Source organism: Diabrotica virgifera, chromosome 9, assembly GCF_917563875.1.
Source record: "Diabrotica virgifera virgifera chromosome 9, PGI_DIABVI_V3a".
NCBI classification, from domain to species: Eukaryota; Metazoa; Arthropoda; class Insecta; order Coleoptera; family Chrysomelidae; genus Diabrotica; species Diabrotica virgifera.
In genome coordinates this window covers 48,815,269-48,835,680 of record NC_065451.1, presented here as the reverse complement: position 1 = coordinate 48,835,680, position 20,412 = coordinate 48,815,269, and the positions used below count along the sequence as shown (strand labels likewise).

The window sequence follows — 20,412 nt, the reverse complement described above, 5'->3', positions numbered from 1 at the left end:
GAAAAGGCATTTGATAGAGTATGGCATACTGGACTTTTATACAAACTCAAATGTATTCTTCCAACCCCCTACTACCTAATCATGAAATCCTACATTGAAGATCGTTACTTCCAAGTAAAATATAACACAGCAACTTCCACATATTTTCCCATTAAATCAGGTGTACCACAGGGTAGTGTCCTGGGCCCTCTCCTTTACCTATTATTTACCGCAGATATCCCAACCACTGAAACAACCCAAATCTCAACATTCGCTGATGACACCACTATAATCGCTGTCAATGAGGACCCTATTATCGCGTCTGCACAACTGCAAAACCACCTTGACCAATTGGGAACATGGCTCAACAAATGGAAGGTGAAAGTAAATGAAACGAAGTCAACCCAAGTTACATTTACAAACCGAAGAGATGTATGCCCAACAATAACACTAAATGATACACAATTACCAGTCAGCACACAAGTCAAATATTTAGGACTAACCCTTGACAAAAGATTAACATGGAAGCCGCACATCCAAGCCAAGAAAACCCAGATCAACATCAAAATACGACAAATGAGCTGGCTTATTGGTCGAAAATCAAAACTCAATATTGAAAATAAACTGCTCCTGTATAAAACTATGATAAAACCAATTTGGACCTATGGTGTTCAACTCTGGGGATGCTCAAAGCCATCAAATATCAAGATAATACAAAGAGTCCAATCAAAAATATTGAGGATGATATTCAACGCACCCTGGTATGTAAGCAATAAAACCCTACACGAGGACTCAGCTACACCCTTGGTAGAGGAAGAAATTCCAAGGATCACAAAGAGCTACCTTGATGGACTGAGAAGTCATCCAAATGATGAAGCAAGACTGCTGAACACTCCTCCCGAATTCGCAAGACGACTGAAGAAACTATGGCCAACAGATTTAATAAATTAAATATATACATATTGTGATCAAATGTAAAAAATTATAATAGGAGGGTTGCCACAGGGCAGCTTCTCCCTCATGTATTTAACATTCAAACTATTTGCTTATAGCTTCGATGAAGCAGATTGTAAATGAAAATATGTAATAAAAAAAAATGTCCCATAATAAAAGAGATATATGTACTTTTTATTACAAATGAGGTATGCTATTTGGTATTGATCAATATCATTACAAATCTCGAGAGCTACTGTTTCTACCTCTTTTGCCAATTATGTCACACAAATATTCGATCGGGTTAAGATCTGGACTATGCGATGGCCAATACAAAGCCCAAAGATTTACACGTTGTAAATATTCGATTACAGTTTGTGAACGTGAGGTCTTGCATTATCGTGCATTAGCAAAAAATTGTTACCAATATAAGGAGCCGATAGCATGGTAGCTAAGTCCTTCGCTATGTAAGATTATTGCTTGAACACACTCATCGCGAGTAAAATTCTTTGTAGCGCGTTCCATTTCCACCAAACTAAATCTACTAATTTTCACGACAAACACTTTTTGACTGTTTGTTTTTAACAATTTGGCATATATTAAATTGTAAATTTCTAATAGCTTGTCTATTAAACCAAGCAGAAAATCAGGATTGATTGATGAAAAACATGGCTAGTTGTTAACGTACCTAACTTTTTTATTATCCAACATAAGCAAATTAATCAAAATGCAAATGTTAATAAAGCCTAGGGCTACAATTGAGTTTTAATTTCAATATTTTGTATGTGCTAAAATATTCCACAGGGTGTTCCGAACTTTAAGGAAAAAACACAGTATGATTGTTACACCCGGTATTAAATGACATTTACCTGTATAGCAACAATATTATTACATCGATTTTCTTAAATAATAAGGCTATAACATACTAAAAAAAATCAAATCGGACAACAGGTTTTGGAAATTCGAGATATTTAACAAGACCCAGTTTTAAGGTTGTTATGTTAAATTTACGGCTGTGTATATTTTTATGAACTGTTTTTTTTAAATCTTAAGTCAAATTTTCGATATATTTTTGTTGTTTTCCTGATCTTATCCCTTATTATCTGTGATTTAATTATATAAATCATAGATTATATGTTACGTTGTGTATTTCATATAGTACTAACCTTTTATTTTGTATGACTGATACCAAGCGTTCTAAACCCAATCCACAATCAATGTGCTTTTTAGGCAAAGATTTCAAGCTGCCATCAGTTTCCCGATTGTATTGAATAAACACAAGATTCCATATTTCTAAAACATCAGGATCATCCATGTTGACCAGTTCAGGGACTTCTCTGCCACCGATTCTATCGTAATGAAGCTCTGAGCATGGTCCACATGGACCTGTTTCGCCCATTTCCCAAAAGTTGTCCTTCATACTACCAGGAAGAACATGAGATGGCTTGACACCAAGATTTAACCATATCTAAAAAACATTACAATAAATTATTGTCTTTATAATCCTCAGAGTTTACATATTAAGCAGACTTTTTAACCACAGAAAAGAGAAAAAGAAAAAAACAAAAGAACTTTTGCTGTAACTTTTTTCAAGAAGGAAAAATAACAAAAGCTGAAGTGACCAGACAGTTGGGCCAATATTGATATAGCAACATGAGAAAGGCATAATAAATTCCATAAAAATTATGATTGCATATTGACGGTCCGGAAGAATAATGACGTAACTGCAAATTTTGTCAATTCCTGTTTATTGTGTAATTAATTAACTGTAGCAACAGAAACGTAACTATGTGCTGAGCCACTACAGGGTAGTTGCGTCGTTATTGAAATATGCACTAAGGTAAACCTTGTTTCAGATGAATAATGACGCAACTTTAAATAGGGTTAAAATGGGGGGACTAAATTAAGATAATGAAATTCGGACCAATAGGGATGAAAATAAAAGCCATACGTATTCTTACGTATGGCGTTTATTTTCAATCATTATTCTCATCCCAGCAACTGTTTTCCTCCATTGCTCCAGAGGTTTCTGGATGTATATTTTAAATACTGTTGGCGATAAGCAGCACCATTGCTTTAAACCTTTTGTAAGAGTGAATGGTGTCAACATAGATTTTCCCTATCTAATGCAGCTTTTCTGGTTTGGATACATATTAGATTAGTAGGTACATGATTTTAAAAATACATGGACTTCTCAATACCTACCTGTTTACATTCATTGTCAGGCTCCAATCCAGATGCAGGATCCCCTCCAAAATATGTTACATAGAGCCTATCAGCTTCTAGTTTTAATTTTTGGGTCAAAAACTCCCATGCCCAGGAACAAACCTCTTTCTTGAAGTAGTCTCCAAATGACCAGTTTCCCATCATTTCAAAAAAGGTATGATGGTATACATCTTTACCTACATCATCTAAATCATTGTGTTTGCCTCCTATAAAACAAAATTAGAGCATGAATGTAGTTGTAAAAAAGAAAACTCAATCAATTATCCTTTCAATAAGAACATCCAATGTACAGGCAGCAAGATTACAAGGACTGAAGGCTGAAGTTGTCTTGGATATCAAAAAGGCGTTTAACTCTGTTTGGCACATTATGATACAAACTTCCCATAATAACCTGCTCCTCTTCCCGGGTTAATTGTATTGATAAAGAACGTGGCTAGTTGTTAAAGTACATAACTTTTTTATTATCAAATATAAGCGAATGAATCAAAAAACAGAATGTTAAGAAAACCTGAGGCTATAGTTAGGTTTTAATTTCAGTATTTTATAAATGCTAGAATATTCCACAGGGTGTGGTGAACTTTGAGAAAAAAACACAGTTGGATTGGCACACCCGGTATACAATGACAATATACCTGTCTACCAACAATATTATTACAGCCTCAGGCTGTACCCAACTATAGCCTCAGATTTTCTTAACATTCTGTTTTTTGATTCATTTGTTTTTATTAGATAATAAAAAAGATACATACTTTAATAACTAGCCATGTTCTTCATCAATACAGGGTGTTTCTAAATAAGTGCGACAAATTTTAAGGGGTAATTCTACAAGAAAAAATAATGACTGTCCGCTGTATAAACATATGTCCGCAAATGCTTCTTTCCAAGATACGGGATGTTGAATTTTTTCTTACAAACTGACGATTTATTTATTGCTCTAAAACCGGTTGAGATATGCAAATTAAATTTGGTAGGTTTTAAGAGGTACTTATTGTGCATTTTTTGCCATTCAATTAAAAATTTCATATTCTCCATTAGCATGCATACGGGTCATATTACCCGTATACATCATCATTCTCTTTGCCTTATCCCTATATGGGGTCGGTTTCCCTAATTGCATTTCTCCACACAATTCTATCTTGGGTCATATCAATGTTAATCCCCTTTACCAACATGTCCTGCCTTATCGTCTCCCCTCAGGCCTTCTTTGGTCTTCCTCTCCTACTCCTTCCAGGAATCTGCACTTCAGCTATTCTTCATATTGGGTAATTAACGTCTCAACATTGAATATGACCAAACCGTCTTAACCTATGCTCTCTCATTTTGGCATCAATTGGTGCCACACCTAGACTTCCCCTAATATACTCATTTCTAAGTTTATCCTTCTTTGTCACTCCACTCATTCATCTCTAAGCATTCTCATTTCCACCACATGCATTCATTGTTCATCTTTCTTTTTCACTGCCCAACATTCAGTTCTGTACATCATAGACGGTCTTATGGCTGTTTTATAGAGTTTTCCCTTCAGCTTCATTGGAATTTTTCTGTCACACAACACACCACTCGCTTCTTTCCACTTCATCCATCCAGCCCTAATCCGACTGTAATACCGATCTGTAATACCGATCCTAGGTACTTAAAACTATTGCTTTTCATAATCATTTCACCATCCAAAGATACCATTTTATTTGTAGTAACTCCATCTTTAAATGAACATTCCAAATACTCTGTTTTTGTCCTACTAAGTTTTAAACCTTTTTCGTCCACAGCTTGTCTCCACTGTTCCAGTTTTTGTTCTAAGTCTCTGATAATAAATAAGGACTAAGCATCGAGCCTTGGTGAAATCCTACTTTCACCTGAAATTGATCAGTCTCTCCCACACCTGTCCTAACACTAGTTGTTACTCCCTCATACATATCTCTCACAATCTTTACATATTCGCCAGGTACTCCTTTCTTATTGAGTGCCCACTACAGAATATCTCGAGGAATTCTATCATATGCTTTCTCAAGATCAATGAGTGTTGGTCTCTTTATTCCTGTATTTTCCATCAGTTGCCTTACAATGAAAATTGCATCTGTTGTTGATCTGCCCTGCATAAAGCCAAATTGATTATCGGATATTTCGGTTTCTTCACGTATCCGTCTATCAATTACTCTCTCCCATATTTTCATGGTGTGGCTAAGTACTTTTATAGCTCTATAGTTTGTACATTGTTGTATGTCTCCCTTGTTTTGTAGACAGGTACTAATATACTGCTTCTCCATCCGTCTGGCATTTGTCCATACTTCCCCAGGAATATCATCTGGTCCAACTGATTTTCCTTTCTTTATTTTTTGAAGCGCTTGAACCACTTCCTTGTTTGTTATTCTGGTAACCATTGCTGTTACTGTCTCCGTTAACTCCACAGGCTGTCTGTCAAATTCTTCATTTAATAAACTGTCAAAATACTTTCTCCATCTCTTTTTGACATCATTTTCGTGAATTAGTATTTTATTATTTTCATCTCGGATACATCTAATCTGATTAAAATCTCTTGCTTTCTTTGCTCTCTGTTTGGCGTATGCACACCAATGGTGAATATAAATTTTCTAAGGAGCACTATTTTCTACAAAAAAAATTGAAATATGTTAAATGTTATGTTAAAATTATGTAATTTTGAAAGCCAAACATTTATGTTGACAGCAACAAATCATCTTCTAAAATGATTCAATCCAAGATGCAACGCCTAAATTTTTAATTAAATTGCACGTAATTTATTTTAAAAAAATACATACCAGCTCTAATGCATTTCTGGGTGTTCACAGCGCGAATAAGTTTTGAAAGATCGCTGTTTGGGTCAACTGTCCCCAAAAAAATTGACTTGTATTGGTTCATACCAGCATTGGCGAATAATAGCGTTGGATCATCTAATGGTATAGTTGATGAAGAATGTACATACACATGTTCCCTTTCCTTGAAAAAATCTATATAGGCGTTTCGCACCTCCTTAGCTGTCATTGATATGGCCATTGTTTATTTATATGAAGACCTGAAATGGTACTATAAACATTATTTGTTAGGATAAAAATATAACATAGATGCATTACATTCTAAGCCATGTAAGCTTATATAGCAGTAAGTACAGTACAACCTGCCACAACCAGACCTGTCATATCTGGACCTCCCCATATCTGGACGGTTCTGTGGTCCGCATCTACCAAGAAAGGCAGTCCTGCTGTTGGATAACTCACCCTCTCATCCCGACCCAAAAGAACTAAAAGACCGTGAAATAAAGTATCTTTTTGCCCCCAAATGTGACATCCCTCTGTAAGCCTATAGATCAAGGTATTATAGAATCTATAAAATGTGTATCACTTAAGTGAAACCGCCTGCAGTGGGCAGGACATGTAGCCCGGGCCCCTGAATCGAACATGATAAAAAAGATTCTAACAGCTCAACCCGTGGGAATGAAAAGACAGGGTAGACCAAAATTGAGGTGGATGGATGGGGTAACACCAGATGCCAAGAAGATCGGAGTCGGCAACTGGAAAATGCAAGCAAGGGACAGAACAGAATGGCGTAGAAAGCTTGAGAAGGTCAAGGCCCTCTAAGGGCTGTAGCACCAAGATGATGATGATAAAATGTGTCTATTGACTTAAGTTATTGACGGTGTTGATTACTGGAATGTATGAAAGAAAAAACGTTTCAGGGACTATAAAAGAAGTGGTCTTGATATCTGGATTTTTAATATCTGGATCAGTCTGTTGCGACATTGATCCGGATATGGCAGGTTTTATTTTGGTTCTTTTTATTAGTTTGCTACAAGACGGAGGTTGATGGATAAGCAATAATATCAACTTCAATAAAATTAAAAAATAAAGGGAGTATGTCAGATGTATGCTTCATTAAAAATATAAACAATATTACAGTAGAGCGTCGATTATCCGAATTAATTGGGTGACATGGGTGTTCGGAAAACCGCTTTGCTCAGATAATCGAACTATATTGAGATTGTCATACATATTTATCCACAAGTGAATAAAAACCATATTTATATAACTATATATTTGTTTATACCTTGATAATGACAAATAGCAATTAAACAAAAAAGTGCAGTCTTTGCAACAACATATTTTTGGATACAGAATTGAAGAAAATTGAAGATATTTTAAGCGTTAATTACTAACGCTTACTCAGTACTCGAGTGCGGGGCGCGGGAGTTCGGATAACTGGTCGTTCGGTTGATCGACGTTCGGATAATCGACGCTCTACTGTATTTAGAAATACTTAATGAATCTTAAACATTTAAATTAAAAGTATTACCTTCCTACCAGTACACTTTTTGTCAACAGAAATATTCTATCCAAGTATAAAATTATCCTTGAGTACAGATGTGACTACAATAATAGTACAACACTTACAAAGATTGTGAAATCTTACAATTGTACATTATTGTACTTCTAAAACTCAATAGAAAATCATTGACTCATATTCATATTGTAAAAAAAATATATGCACATTTGCAAATTTAAATTCTATGTTCTTATGATGACATATGTTTCAAAATATGCGCCAGAAGAGTTACGAAGGTATTCATTATAATAATATATATTAAATAAAATGTTGTATGATGCAATGTTTACTAATAATAAAGAAAAATTTTAAAAGGACTAACTATTAATGGTAGATGTTAAACGGTACTTACACTTTCTTAAAGCACAAATATATCTATAAACTAGATCGACTGAAGGTGATCTAATTTTTCTAAGAGAAAGTACAAAACGCCGAACTTTTACCAACACGATGACAGCGGTAAGGTAAGAAAGAGGTTATAGTTAAGTTGTTGAAAGGGTAGTCTTCTTCTTTCATGCTTCATTCACGTTTTCACATTGTTGTTACACAAGTAACCACATCGTCTGCGTAGGTCGTAATGGTCGTAAGTTCCTATTCTGTGACGGTAGTTGCTTGAAAATGACAGTTAGTAGAAGAAGACTGGCAATCATGTGACAGATAGATGACAAATGAAGCCGGCGCCGCCTAAATTATCGGGACAACCAACTTAAAAAATATAAAGTCACAAGATAATTTTTGTTGAATTTTCTATTTTATGAAAGAACCATTGGGTAATTTGGGATACTTTATATTATCCATTGTTAATTAATCCATTTCAAGTTAAATAAGTATAGTTTAAATAAGAAAAAATTACATTTCTTTTCATGTGTTTTTAAGAGCACATGGTGTTCCGTGGCATGGCAAATGTCTCCAAACTCCAACCATCCTCCATGTTTAATTCTTTGTTTATTAGATTTGTTCAAGCTTCTTTTTAAATAGTTTGGGATTAAATTGTACCCAAAAGAAGTTCCACAAAAACGGCTGCACATATGAAGATGAAATTGGTAGACCAAGTGGTGCGGAGTTTCCGCGTTGCAAAGGTTTTTCGAGAAAATACAGACAAAATAAACAGCATCGATTTCTCGCCGACCGGAGAGACTCTGATCTCATGCAGTGAGGACGACCAAATTGTTATATACGACTGCGAGAAAGGAACCCAAATACGAACTGTTAACAGCAAGAAATACGGAGTAGATCTTATACATTTTACCCACGCAAAAAACACTGCCATTCATAGTTCAACTAAAGTCGATGACACGATTCGATATCTATCCCTACACGACAATAAATATATTAGGTATTTTCCGGGGCACACCAAAAAAGTCGTATCACTTTGTTTATCTCCTGTAGAGGATACATTTTTGTCTGGATCATTGGATAAAACGCTCAGATTGTGGGACTTGAGATCAGCAAATTGCCAAGGTTTAATGCATTTATCAGGAAGACCAGTTGCCGCATATGATCCAGAGGGACTGATTTTTGCTGCAGGTGTTAATTCAGAAAGTATAAAACTATATGACCTGAGATCATTCGATAAGGTAATTATGTTCTTGTTTATTATTGATTGGCAATGTGATACTTTATGTTAAACATTCCTTTTATTGTTCTAAATACATCTGCTTCCATCTACTCATTTATTCACATTCGACTCCTGTATCTGTAGAGCAGGAAGGGTGAGTCAAGTCCCATAGCACTTAAACCCCAGTTGACCCATTGTGCCTCCTCCCAGGGGGCTGTCGTCCTTAGTTCATTATCCATACTACCATTTCCAGGAAGGTGGACAAATCACCAGGGGACATCTCTCCTATCTCAGCAGGTGTAGGTCGAAAGCTTGCCGAACGCATACTCTCGTATTAACAGTAGCTCCAGACTTTCACATAGGACATGCTTGACAGTTTCGTCATCTCGTTCTCACTTCCTGCACAGAGTTGTATCAACTAGCCCCAGTGTGTGGAGGTGTTTTCTTAGTTGACAATGACCAGTTAAAAAACCAACTGTCATGTGTAGGTTTTCACTGGTCATTCTCAAGTACTTTTCTGATGATGACTTCCCATGGTTCCTTAGTGTTACACAGTGCAAGTCTACATCCTTCGACCCCTGCAACGAATAACATTGTAACCAGCATTTAGGATATTCTTCAGAAATGATAAAAGATACAAATTTCTTTGATTTCTTTTTTTTTATATGCATGTGACATTTCTTTAGTGTAAGAAGTAAATAATTATATAAATGTTGAACTCCTCTTTTAGAGTAAGGAATAATTTATTTGATTAGAAGGTATATTTTTGAACTGTGGCACATACAGTTTTTGATATAAATATAAAGTTTCATCAAATAATCTTGTAACTGCACTTACGATGTTCTTATTGGAAAGGTTAATATGAATTTCAAATTATTGCTCGTTATAGGTTGATTTCTGCTCATGATTTTTAAAAAACAACACCTGCACTGTGTACTATATAACGGGAAACATCCAAGATCTGTCTTGTCTATTTACACCTACTATCATCTAGTGATGTAAGAAGAGAGTATTCTCGGCGAGAATTTTCTATACAGGGTGTCCCGGAAAATAGTGCGTTCCTTTAAGGTATAGAGAGAATACACAATTTGGAACAAAAAAGTCATATACCATTTTTTTCTAAAGTTAACCGTTTCCAAAAAAAAGTTAACATTGTTTTCCATATACCTGTATTTTAATGTTTGGAAATTTTAATAAACTGGCAACATCGTACGCACTACAGAATAATAACATAATAAAAACTCGTTTGTGATTGTGACTAACAGTATTTAAAATAATCCAACCTAATAGTAGGTAATACTTATGTATTTACGATTTGTTTACTAAAATTATTTTCTTTTGAAATGTATTGAAATACCTATTGCATAATTTTAAACGAATTACACATCTTTTAACATAAAAACACGTCTTTTAACTGAACTAGTATTATGTATTTAGTAAGGTTTAAATGGGTTGAATGCTGAGTATTGCTGAGGGCTTTAACTGAATTACATAGTTTTAATAGTTTACAGTGGAACTTAAATACACCAGATAATGTCTCAGTAATTTGTTTACTTGTGAACTGAAATAACTAAGTTGTACTTACTTGAAAATAATTATTATACCGAATAGATGTTTCAAGTAACCTTTCACAAACACCATTCATAGGTAATAACATAATAGGTAATACACTCACTATTCGAAAACATTTTCGGCATTGACACTAAACAGGATTCTTTAAAACTATCTGTTTACTATCTATCTTCTATCTATTTACATGGGACTGTCTATGCTTAAATTTGTGTACCGCACATAGTTGTCAGATTTAAATTTACATACCAAAATACATTTTAATTTTTTGGTCAAACAGTTGCATTTAGAAGAAAATGGTATAAGAATTTTTTGTTCTACATGGTGCCTTCTACCTATACCTTTAAGGAACGCACTATTTTCCGGGACACCCTGTATTTACAAAAACCGAAATAAAAATAAAAACTAGATATGGGTCAAATTATTGTAATTTAAAAAATATGTATACTGTTTTTAGAAATTTTTTATTAATATACAGAAATTTTTCATTTATTATAAATTAATAAATGAAAAATAGTTTCTGTCCTTGTGGGATCGGTACTCACCGGAGGGACCGCAGACGTTCAGAAACAATTAGCATCTCTTTGCAAAGACAATGACGTCAACTTTGCAAAGTAACAAGACACTTACTCAACACACACACTACACATTACTCCCCTGACTTAGTGATAAGTTATACAATTACGTGGCTAAAGGTTCTAGTTCTAAACCAAAGCCAGAATCAGAGAAAAAAAAAAATGTATACTGTTTTTGCCAATTCACCTATATTTTTGGCATCCGAAACATTATTATTCTTGAAACCCAAACACCTACTTGAGGCTCTGCTCATGAATAGGGATGGCAACAATGTATCGATAAATTAAATTTATCGATATATTTTAAAATGTTTTCGATATTCAACTTTCGATTTATCGGAAAATATATCGATATTTGAGATTCAATATATCGCCCATACAAGATTAATATGCCACATTGGCAAGATATAAAATTATAATAAAATCTTATAATATAAATCATATCCTTATTTTTTTTGAGACGCTTAGTATATTATAGGTACTAAAGAAATATTCTACTACACTATAGAAATATCATAATCAAGATTTTCGACCAGTATTATTTTATTTGAATGTCATATACCCACCCTTGCCCTTAACTTGTTGTCCAAGTTGCAGGTAGTACCATATTTTTTAACTTTTAACAATGTTTTTTAAGAGGACAGGCTATGTAAACCCTAAAAACGATATCAAATTTACCATTTGTCACGTTCACCTGTTCACCTTTAGTATGTTCTATAAAGTTTTAAAATAATTGTATTGTATTGACAAAAACCCTAAAATTCAAGATGTCAATATTACTGGTGTTGGAAGGAGCAACTGCTACCAAAACAAGGAACCGCTTAGCAGGCAAACGGTTGTCAAAATTAATATTTTTGAATTCACTGCCACAAGAATTAAATTTATTTTGAATATATACAGGGTGTAACAAAAATACAGGTCATAAATTTAATCACGTATTCTGAGACCAAAAATAGTTCGATTAAACCTAACTTACCTTAGTATAAATGTGCACATAAAAAGAGTTATAGCCCCTTGAAGTTACAAAATGAAAATCAATTTTTTCCAATATATCGAAAACTATTTGAGATTTTTTATTGAAAATGGACATGTGGCATTCTTATGGCAGTAGCATCTTAAGAAAAAATTATAGTGAAATTTGGACACCCCATAAAAATTGTATGGGGGTTTTGTTCCTTTAAACCCCCCCAAACTTTTGTGTACGTTCCAATTAAATTATTATTGTAGTACCATTAGTTAAACACAATATTTTTAAATCTTTTTTTGGCTCTTAGTACTTTTTCGAAAAGTCAGATTTTATCGAGATATTTTGAATATTTGTCAAATCCATCACATTCTACTAGATCTTATTTTTCTAATTTGTGTGACATTTTAATTGTAAAAAATTTTAATTGTATCATGTACTAATGGACTTCGGTCCGTAAATGAATAATAAATAAATAAATAAATATTTGTATATGGTTAAGTACGATTATGGAGACTTGGTAGTAATATGAAAATTTATGTATGACTTACATTTTTAGGTATATTTTGAACCATATTAAAAAAGAAGCCACATCTCGATAAAAGGTGCATTCTCAAAAAAATACAGAGGCAAATAAGTTTTAAAAATACTGTGTTTAACTAATGGTAATGCAGTAATATTTTAACTGGAACATATAAAAACATTTGGGGGGTTTAAAAGAACAAAACTCCCATAAAATTTGTATGTAAACATATTAAAAAATTGGCCTCAACTCGATAAAAACTGCCTTATCGAAAAAATACTAAGAGGCAAAAAAGTTTTAAGAAAATTGAATTTAACTAATGGTACGACAATGGTAATTTAATTGAGACGTACACAAAAGTTTGGGGGGGGGGGTTTAAGGGACAAAACCTCCATAAAATTTTTATGGGGTGCACAAATTTTACTATAATTTTTCTTTAAGATGCTCCTACCATAAGAATGCCACTTGTCCATTTTCAATAAAAAATATGTAATAGTTTTCGATATATTCGAAAAAATTTATTTTCATTTTGTAACTTCAAAGGGCTGTAACTTTTTTTATGTGCATATTTGTACTAAGGTAAGTTAGGTTCATTCGAACTATTTTTGGTCCCAGAATATGTGATTTAATTTATGACCTGTATTTTTGTTACACCCTGTATATTCATAAATACATACATAAGACATAATAGTTATTTATGATATAAGTGTTAAAAGTACACGTTTAAGGCACGCATGTGAAAGTTTGTAGAGTGAGCGATAGCGAGTTCTGCAATTCACATGAGTGCCTTAAAAATGTACTTTTTAACACGCATATCATACGAAATTTTTTCTACAAACGTAATTACAGGACAATATCTACAAAAACTTTTACTTGAACTTGACTGACATTCCATTTTTATATTTTTTTTTGGCAGTAAATCAAAATTGCCTATACGGTCAATACGAACTGCAGTGCCTTAAAAAATTTTTAAAGCACTAGTGCCTTAAAGTAGCATTTTTAACGCTCGTATGGAGTGCTAAAAATTGCATTTTTAACGCTCGTATGGAGTGCTAAAAATTGCATTTTTAACACGGTTGTAGAAACATTTATATAAACATACATATAATTATAATTTAAGTAATTTTTAATATAATAGTTTTAAAAATTCTGTATTGATACTGTATGTACTTCTTTACTGATACTCTGTATGTATTAAAAATATTAAAGGATTTTATACGTAACTGCATCTTTACTTTTAAATTTTGAAGAAAACCTCATCCTTTTGTTTATTATTTTGTATAATTTACTTTTTTAGTAGTTTATTCTAGTAGTTCTTTTATTTTATTTAATTATATAAGAATATATCGATATATCGCACCTATCGATATTTTTTCTCTGATATATATCGTATATCGATATCTTCATTCGATGTATTATATGATACAATATATCGATGTACAATTTGTTTTTGCCATCCCTACTCATGAAATGCTCTTTCGCTTTGGCCGGCCGGGAAATCACATGATTTTAGATAGAATCCCCTAAAATCGAAGTAACCGGGGCTGGGGAATTCCATGAACCACTAACTAGGGTGTTTACAGTGTCAATATTTATTGTTTTGGTGCTATATTATCGTACAAATAGTTAGAATGGTATTCATTTAAGCAGAGAAGAACAAATTGAGGGAACGGAGTTTATAGATAATTTAGCAACTTTAAAATATGATGACTCGGCTGAACTAAGGGCAGATTTGTCACTTTATGGGTCTAAGGAGAGATTTTTTGGAAAACCATACGCCATATGTTGTAAAATTAATTGAAAAACTAGACCCAATCATATATGGTGGAAAGGTACATGTTTCGGAACAAAATTAACCAAAATAGCAGTTGATATAGCATAGCATGCCTTCATCCAGTGCAGCGACTGAAAGAAGTTTCAGTACTTATGGTTTTTTATTCACTCCTCCTATATAAACCGGCTTACTGCTGAACGGGCAAGTAAGATTGCTCACAATTTAAAATTGTTAGACATAGACCAATCCATGACTGAGCTAGTGACTCATGAAAAACAAAATCCCACAACTTCTCATCAGTACATTGAAATGCAGAATGTAGATGACCAGGATGAGCTAATGATAGAAATAGATTCTGAATCTGAGGCCTCATCTTTTTCAGATTAGATCACCACATACATTATTATTTGCTGTTAAGAAGAAAATTTCATTTTTTAATCAAATAAATTTTGTGTTTTCCGTTGTTTTTGTATTTTCTTATACAGTGAGTAAATCGTTCAGCTGAACATAGGAAACATACATTGTATATATTTAGATACATAAATACACACATTGTATTATATTAAGATAATTGTGGCAACTTCGCTCTCTCAATGACAATATAGTTGTTAGCATTAAGGGACATTAACCTCAAAATTGACAGTTAATTTCGGGTTACACAAATAAATGTCAAAACATGACATGAATTTTTTAAAAAATTACTAAAGACATATATTTTACCTAGATAAAAAAATAATTTTTAATAAATCTGTATGTGTTGTATAATATTGCATGTATTGTATATTGTATTTAATTAAGCAAATTCATATTTAAATATTGTTAGTAGGATTTCTATTTCAATAAAGAATTTCAAATTTCAACATTGTAGTAGAACTATTTTTGACCTAATGGGAAAACTGTGTGTTTTAAAGTAAAATTATTAATTCATCAGTCATAATCTTTGTTTTTGATTTATTTATGGACTGCCTTGCATTCAAAATCACTCATTCTACTTGTTCTAACAGCTCTATTGCACCAGAAACTCATACTCGAACAGAAGTTTTAACTAACACAGGTTAGCGCAGTTGCCACAATGATCTCAATGTGTATTCCCTATGTCCAGCAGAACGATTTACATACTGTATACAAAGAACACTGTTGTTTCGTCTCATAATTTTGTATCTAATTTCATGATTTTTATTACCCTATTTCATCTTTAACAATATCCCTAAGGACGTCATAGGGTTCATTCTCAGAAAATTCTCCATATCGAGAATATTCTCCGATTTTTCATTCTCGAGAATTTTTTTAACACTACTATCATCACAATAATGCCATAAAATATTTACCGGATTTGCACACAGCCCTGTTGGGCAGGGAAGTGGGCAGCATAAGTGTGTGAATAGGTCACTCGCACTGCCACTTGCCGTCAGCATCTGAGTGCTAAAGGAAGTGTTGTGTTTTGTTGATTCTAGGACATAATCAGTACTTACTTGCTTCTATTATTCTGTTGAAATGAAACAGCCAAATTAAACAACCCCTATGTTTTTAATAATTAAGCAGATTGCATATAAATAATTGAACTTCGAAAATCTTCCAAGAAAAAATGATAAATATTGATTTAGGGAACAAACAATAACTAATAATTTTTATTATTATTATCTTTGACGAAGGCGTTTTTGATTTCTTTTTAAAACATTTAAATAATTATTTATACTGACAAGACATAATGCTGTCGCTGCAATAATCCACATCTTCCATCGTTGCCAGCCGTTTGGTAATGAGTTGAAGACATTGGTGAGGACTGATGTGAACACTCACTCGTATCGATATCATATTTTGGACAATATTTCCGGCAGTGGCAGGAACAGTGGCAAAGGCTGAGTGTAAATCCAGCAATTGACACACATGTAGTATCTACCTGCACAATTATTGGAGCTTAGCAGCCAATGCAGTGAATAAAATTGTAACAACAGTTACTTACAGTGTAGTTTTTGAAATATGAGATTTAGGTTGATGCATTATGGTAGGATACAGTATTCTTCAATGAAAATTGGATTTGGTTCAACCAATGATACTATTATACATCATCTTTTTCCTCAAAAAACTGTAATATTGCAACCTTAAAAATATTTCAGTAGATGGAGCAAACCAATATGTCACAATTAAAAATTAAAGCTCATAGGTAAAAATGATATCATTTAAAAAACAAAATGTCATCATAAAAAGAGGAGCTAGTTTTTGATGTGACCATATAATACCAATGTGTTTTAACATTTCTTTTGGGAAGAAGTGTAGTAAATCAAATTTTTGGAGGAATACTGTATTTAATATTTAATATTGTGAAGTATTCCTTACTTCTTGTGTTTATAAAGTGATCTTATGGCATTTTACTTTTGTAATTAGTATAAAATGGGATTTAACTCTCTCTCTCCTATGGTGCTACAGCCCAAGTTTGGCCCTGCATACTCTGTAAGCATCCGTTTTGTTGGCTGCTCTTCTCCAGTTATCCATACTCAATATCTCTTTAGCATTTTCTCTCTTCGTTGGTCTTCATATTGGTTGATGTCCCACTATAGTTCCATTAAGTATTTTACTAGGTGTGCTGATATTATCCGTTCTTATAATATGGCCTGCCCAAGTGCTAACACATTCCATGTGCATGACTCCGATCAGAGGCTGTAATCTGTTGATTTTTAAAGCAGTATATTTTTGCCTAAGAGAGAGGCCAGCATAGCTCATGCAGTAGGATGTCTGACTCACATTCTGGTAGGCTGGGGTTCAAAACCCAGCTCCTGTGAGAACAGCTAGACATTTTTAAAATGTCTATAGGTCCCAGGTCAACTCGGCCTGAATAAAATGAGTACCTTGGGTAAAACCAGGTGGTTGAAGCGTAGCACTGACGCTGTTACCTCCCTTGTATACCGTAGGCCCTAGATGTAGCAGACTACCCTGCTATAATCCCAAAGCCTCATCAGCGGTATAAAACAGGAGACTATTATATTTTTGCCTGGATAACAATTCTCGCAAAAAGTCACAGCAAATGTCTTTTCCATCATGATCCATGTTTCTATGCCATGTGTTGCTATTGCTTGTATTCTTGGAGAATCAACTACAATTATAAAATTAACTTTTTTTTAATCCATTGGACTCCAGGCTGATAACTGTTTTCAAAATATGAATTTTAAAATAATTTTATTCTAGGGCCCCTTTGTGACATTCAAACTCACACAAGAAAAAGAAGCTGACTGGACAGGATTGAAATTCTCCCGAGATGGAAAAACTATCCTTATTAGTACAAACGGATCAATTATTAGACTGATTGACGCTTTCCATGGCACTCCTCTCCAAACTTTCACAGGCCATCTTAACAACAAGGGTATTCCTATTGAGGCATCTTTCAGTCCGGACTCTCAATTTATATTTAGTGGATCAACTGATGGAAGAGTACATGTTTGGAATGCAGACACAGGATATAAAGTAAGTAATGAAGAATGTTAAAAGTTCAATTTATTTACAACAATATTAACACGCTCCGTGCGGATGGCATACATGTGAGCCACATGATGCCTTTGCCAATGTGCGGACGGCACGCATGTATTTTATTTTTTTATTTATTCCATGAAAGTACAAAAAAATGTTTTAAAGTAATGTTATATACAAATTACAGACCCTGAGCAAAGGCTGTGTGGGTCAAACTAGAAAAAAAATGTAATATAGATACTAATATAATTAATTAAACACATTAAAAATTTTGAAGAAAATAATGAGGTTCAACTGTACAAACTAGTTTGTATAAGCCTACTAATGTTATTATTATTGATATAATTTTAACAGAGGAAAAATTCAAATTTTTTTTATCCAAAAAAAGAATACAAAAAGGACAAACAAATGTACGAAATTTTACTGTAAGGAGGTTGTAAAATGGTTATCATAAAATGATGCCAGAAATTGGTATGCCATTGATTATACACATTTTTAATATGAGTTTTTTTGTCCGTTCACAGTATGAGTCTTAGGATCAGACATCTGCACGCAATGTGTTAACATTTAATGACTTTTTAACCTTTGTAGGACGAACCTTGAAAAGGACGGACTGAGATTCACTTGGACCTCAGGCTTAATAAGCAATGTACTACACTTTTGTTTTTATTTATCATTCAAAAATAAGTTTAACGGTTTTGTTATTTAACATTAAAATCCAAATAAACAAATAACAAATGGCAATTAACTAAATGGCAGTGAAGCATGGGTCCTGAAAGAAACTTCTAAAAAACTCAACACATTCGAAAGAAAACTACTGAGGAGAATAATACTACAACCTGTGAGAGAAAATTTAATCTTCAGAAGCCGATACAACAAGCTTTATCAACTTTATAAGGAAACACCCCTGTCAGACTTCATTAGAATACAAAGATTGCAATGGGCCGGACATGTGATAAGAATGGGAGAGGATAGGCTAGCAAAAAGAGCACTGAACGCTAGAATGCAGGGAAAGAGACCGGTTGGAAAGCCAAGAAAGCGCTGGAAAGACACAGTAAACAGCGACGCACAAGCCCTTTCAGGAATCCGTTTATGGAGAAGAGCAGCCAAAGACAAACAAAGGTGGAGCAAAAAATAAAGGAGGCCAAGGCTCAATTGGGGCTATAGTGCCGTAGAAGAAGAAGAATTAACTAAATAACTACAGTTATAAAGTAAGATCATAAAGGAGGGACCCGGGTCTAAATGGACCCCAACTTAGCACCGATTTTTCTTATTGAGTTCGATTCAAGTTTAACCTGAACTTTTCGTGAGTGTCAGTTAAAAGTCAAAATTGCCTTTCTCAATTCCCGCTCAACCGATTTTGGTAGTTTAAACTTTGTTCAATCTGAACGCTGAAATTGAAGCATTCAGAACCCATTTCAGATGATTTCAAGGATTAGGCATGCATAGTATTATTGCAATTTGACATAAAATGCTGTCATGTAGTAGTACAGTGGAACCCCGATAAGTCGGCCCCCGATAACCCGGAAGTCCGGCTAACCCGGACCGATTTTTATCAGACAAACATTACAACAATAAAGATGTATGTCCTTTATGCTGGATTTTCCAATTTCTTTTCAACATCTTAAAATATTTTCTTTTATCTTTCCTTATAAACATATTGTTCGAATACTATAATATCTTATATTTTTCAGGCTAATTTTATTTATCATAATAAACTTTCTTCGTAAAAATTTGTCGCTTTAGCGAATTCCTATGTAGTTCATTCGTTTCAATTTTCAATGTCAAACACATTATACAATGAGAGATAATGCGTATTTGTGTAATTTGATACATAATATACCTTAGTAAAAATGACTGGCATGGCAGACAACGCTTGTCGTGTTATCGAAACCAACAGACATCTGTAGTATCCTTTATTTACTTGAAACTGTCTAGCATTGTTTAGAAAAGACTATTAAAAAATTATTTTTCAAACAATGGTCTTAGTCTTCACTCTTATTAAATAACATAAGTTCGTTCTCGTTGCGAGACGGTATTGTGTGTGTGTAGTAAAGTCGCATTGTTCGTTCCGTTCTATAATCGTTCGTAAATATATTCAGATTTTGTGTTTCCGTGATTTTTTGTCTACGTAATGGCAATAAAACTTAAAATGTTGTTTTTGTTTCAAAATGATAACAAAAGACAGTTTGGACAATCGGTGCAAAGATAAGAAAGCTAAAAATGAGACTCTCGACGACGCTTTGTATGTGTGGAACGCGAACGTGGTTTACAAGTGTCTGTGTGCCAATTATAACGGAGTTTATCTGTAAGCATACCATATTTTAATAATTTTTACCATTTTCTCCGGCTAACCCGAATTTTCGATAACCCGGATCTGCCGCGGTCCCGATTAATCCGAGTTAACGGGGTTCCACTGTAGTAATCTTTATTTCTAATACAGATTACGCAGAAGGCTGGATTTGTTTTTCAAAATTGACAGATGACTTCATCTTGATATTGTAGGCCATAGACATG

The 20,412-nt window shown here is 33.7% G+C and overlaps 2 protein-coding genes across 3 annotated transcripts in view; one reads left to right on the top strand and one right to left on the bottom strand.

Moving 5' to 3' along the window:
* The window catches only part of LOC114340801 (alanine--tRNA ligase, cytoplasmic), a 45,533-nt gene extending 37,509 nt beyond the window's left edge, over positions 1-8,024 (bottom strand). The window contains exons 1-4 of one of the 2 annotated variants that reach the window (XM_028291585.2): positions 7,823-8,024; positions 5,913-6,166; positions 3,118-3,344; positions 2,079-2,380 (exon numbers count right to left, since the gene is read on the bottom strand). In XM_028291585.2, coding sequence (XP_028147386.1) covers positions 2,079-2,380; positions 3,118-3,344; positions 5,913-6,147 — 764 coding nt within the window. In that variant the 5' untranslated portion in view covers positions 6,148-6,166; positions 7,823-8,024. Of the gene's footprint in view, positions 1-2,078; positions 2,381-3,117; positions 3,345-5,912; positions 6,178-7,822 lie in introns of both variants that reach the window. The other variant, XM_028291577.2, reaches the window with a different exon arrangement.
* A 221-nt stretch (positions 8,025-8,245) lies between these two features.
* LOC114340817 (WD repeat-containing protein 82) overlaps positions 8,246-20,412 on the top strand; it is a 28,237-nt gene continuing 16,070 nt past the window's right edge. The window contains exons 1-2 of the mRNA XM_028291593.2: positions 8,246-9,047; positions 17,617-17,892. Of these exons, the coding sequence (XP_028147394.1) occupies positions 8,499-9,047; positions 17,617-17,892 (825 nt within the window). The 5' untranslated portion in view covers positions 8,246-8,498. The remainder of the gene's footprint in view (positions 9,048-17,616; positions 17,893-20,412) is intronic.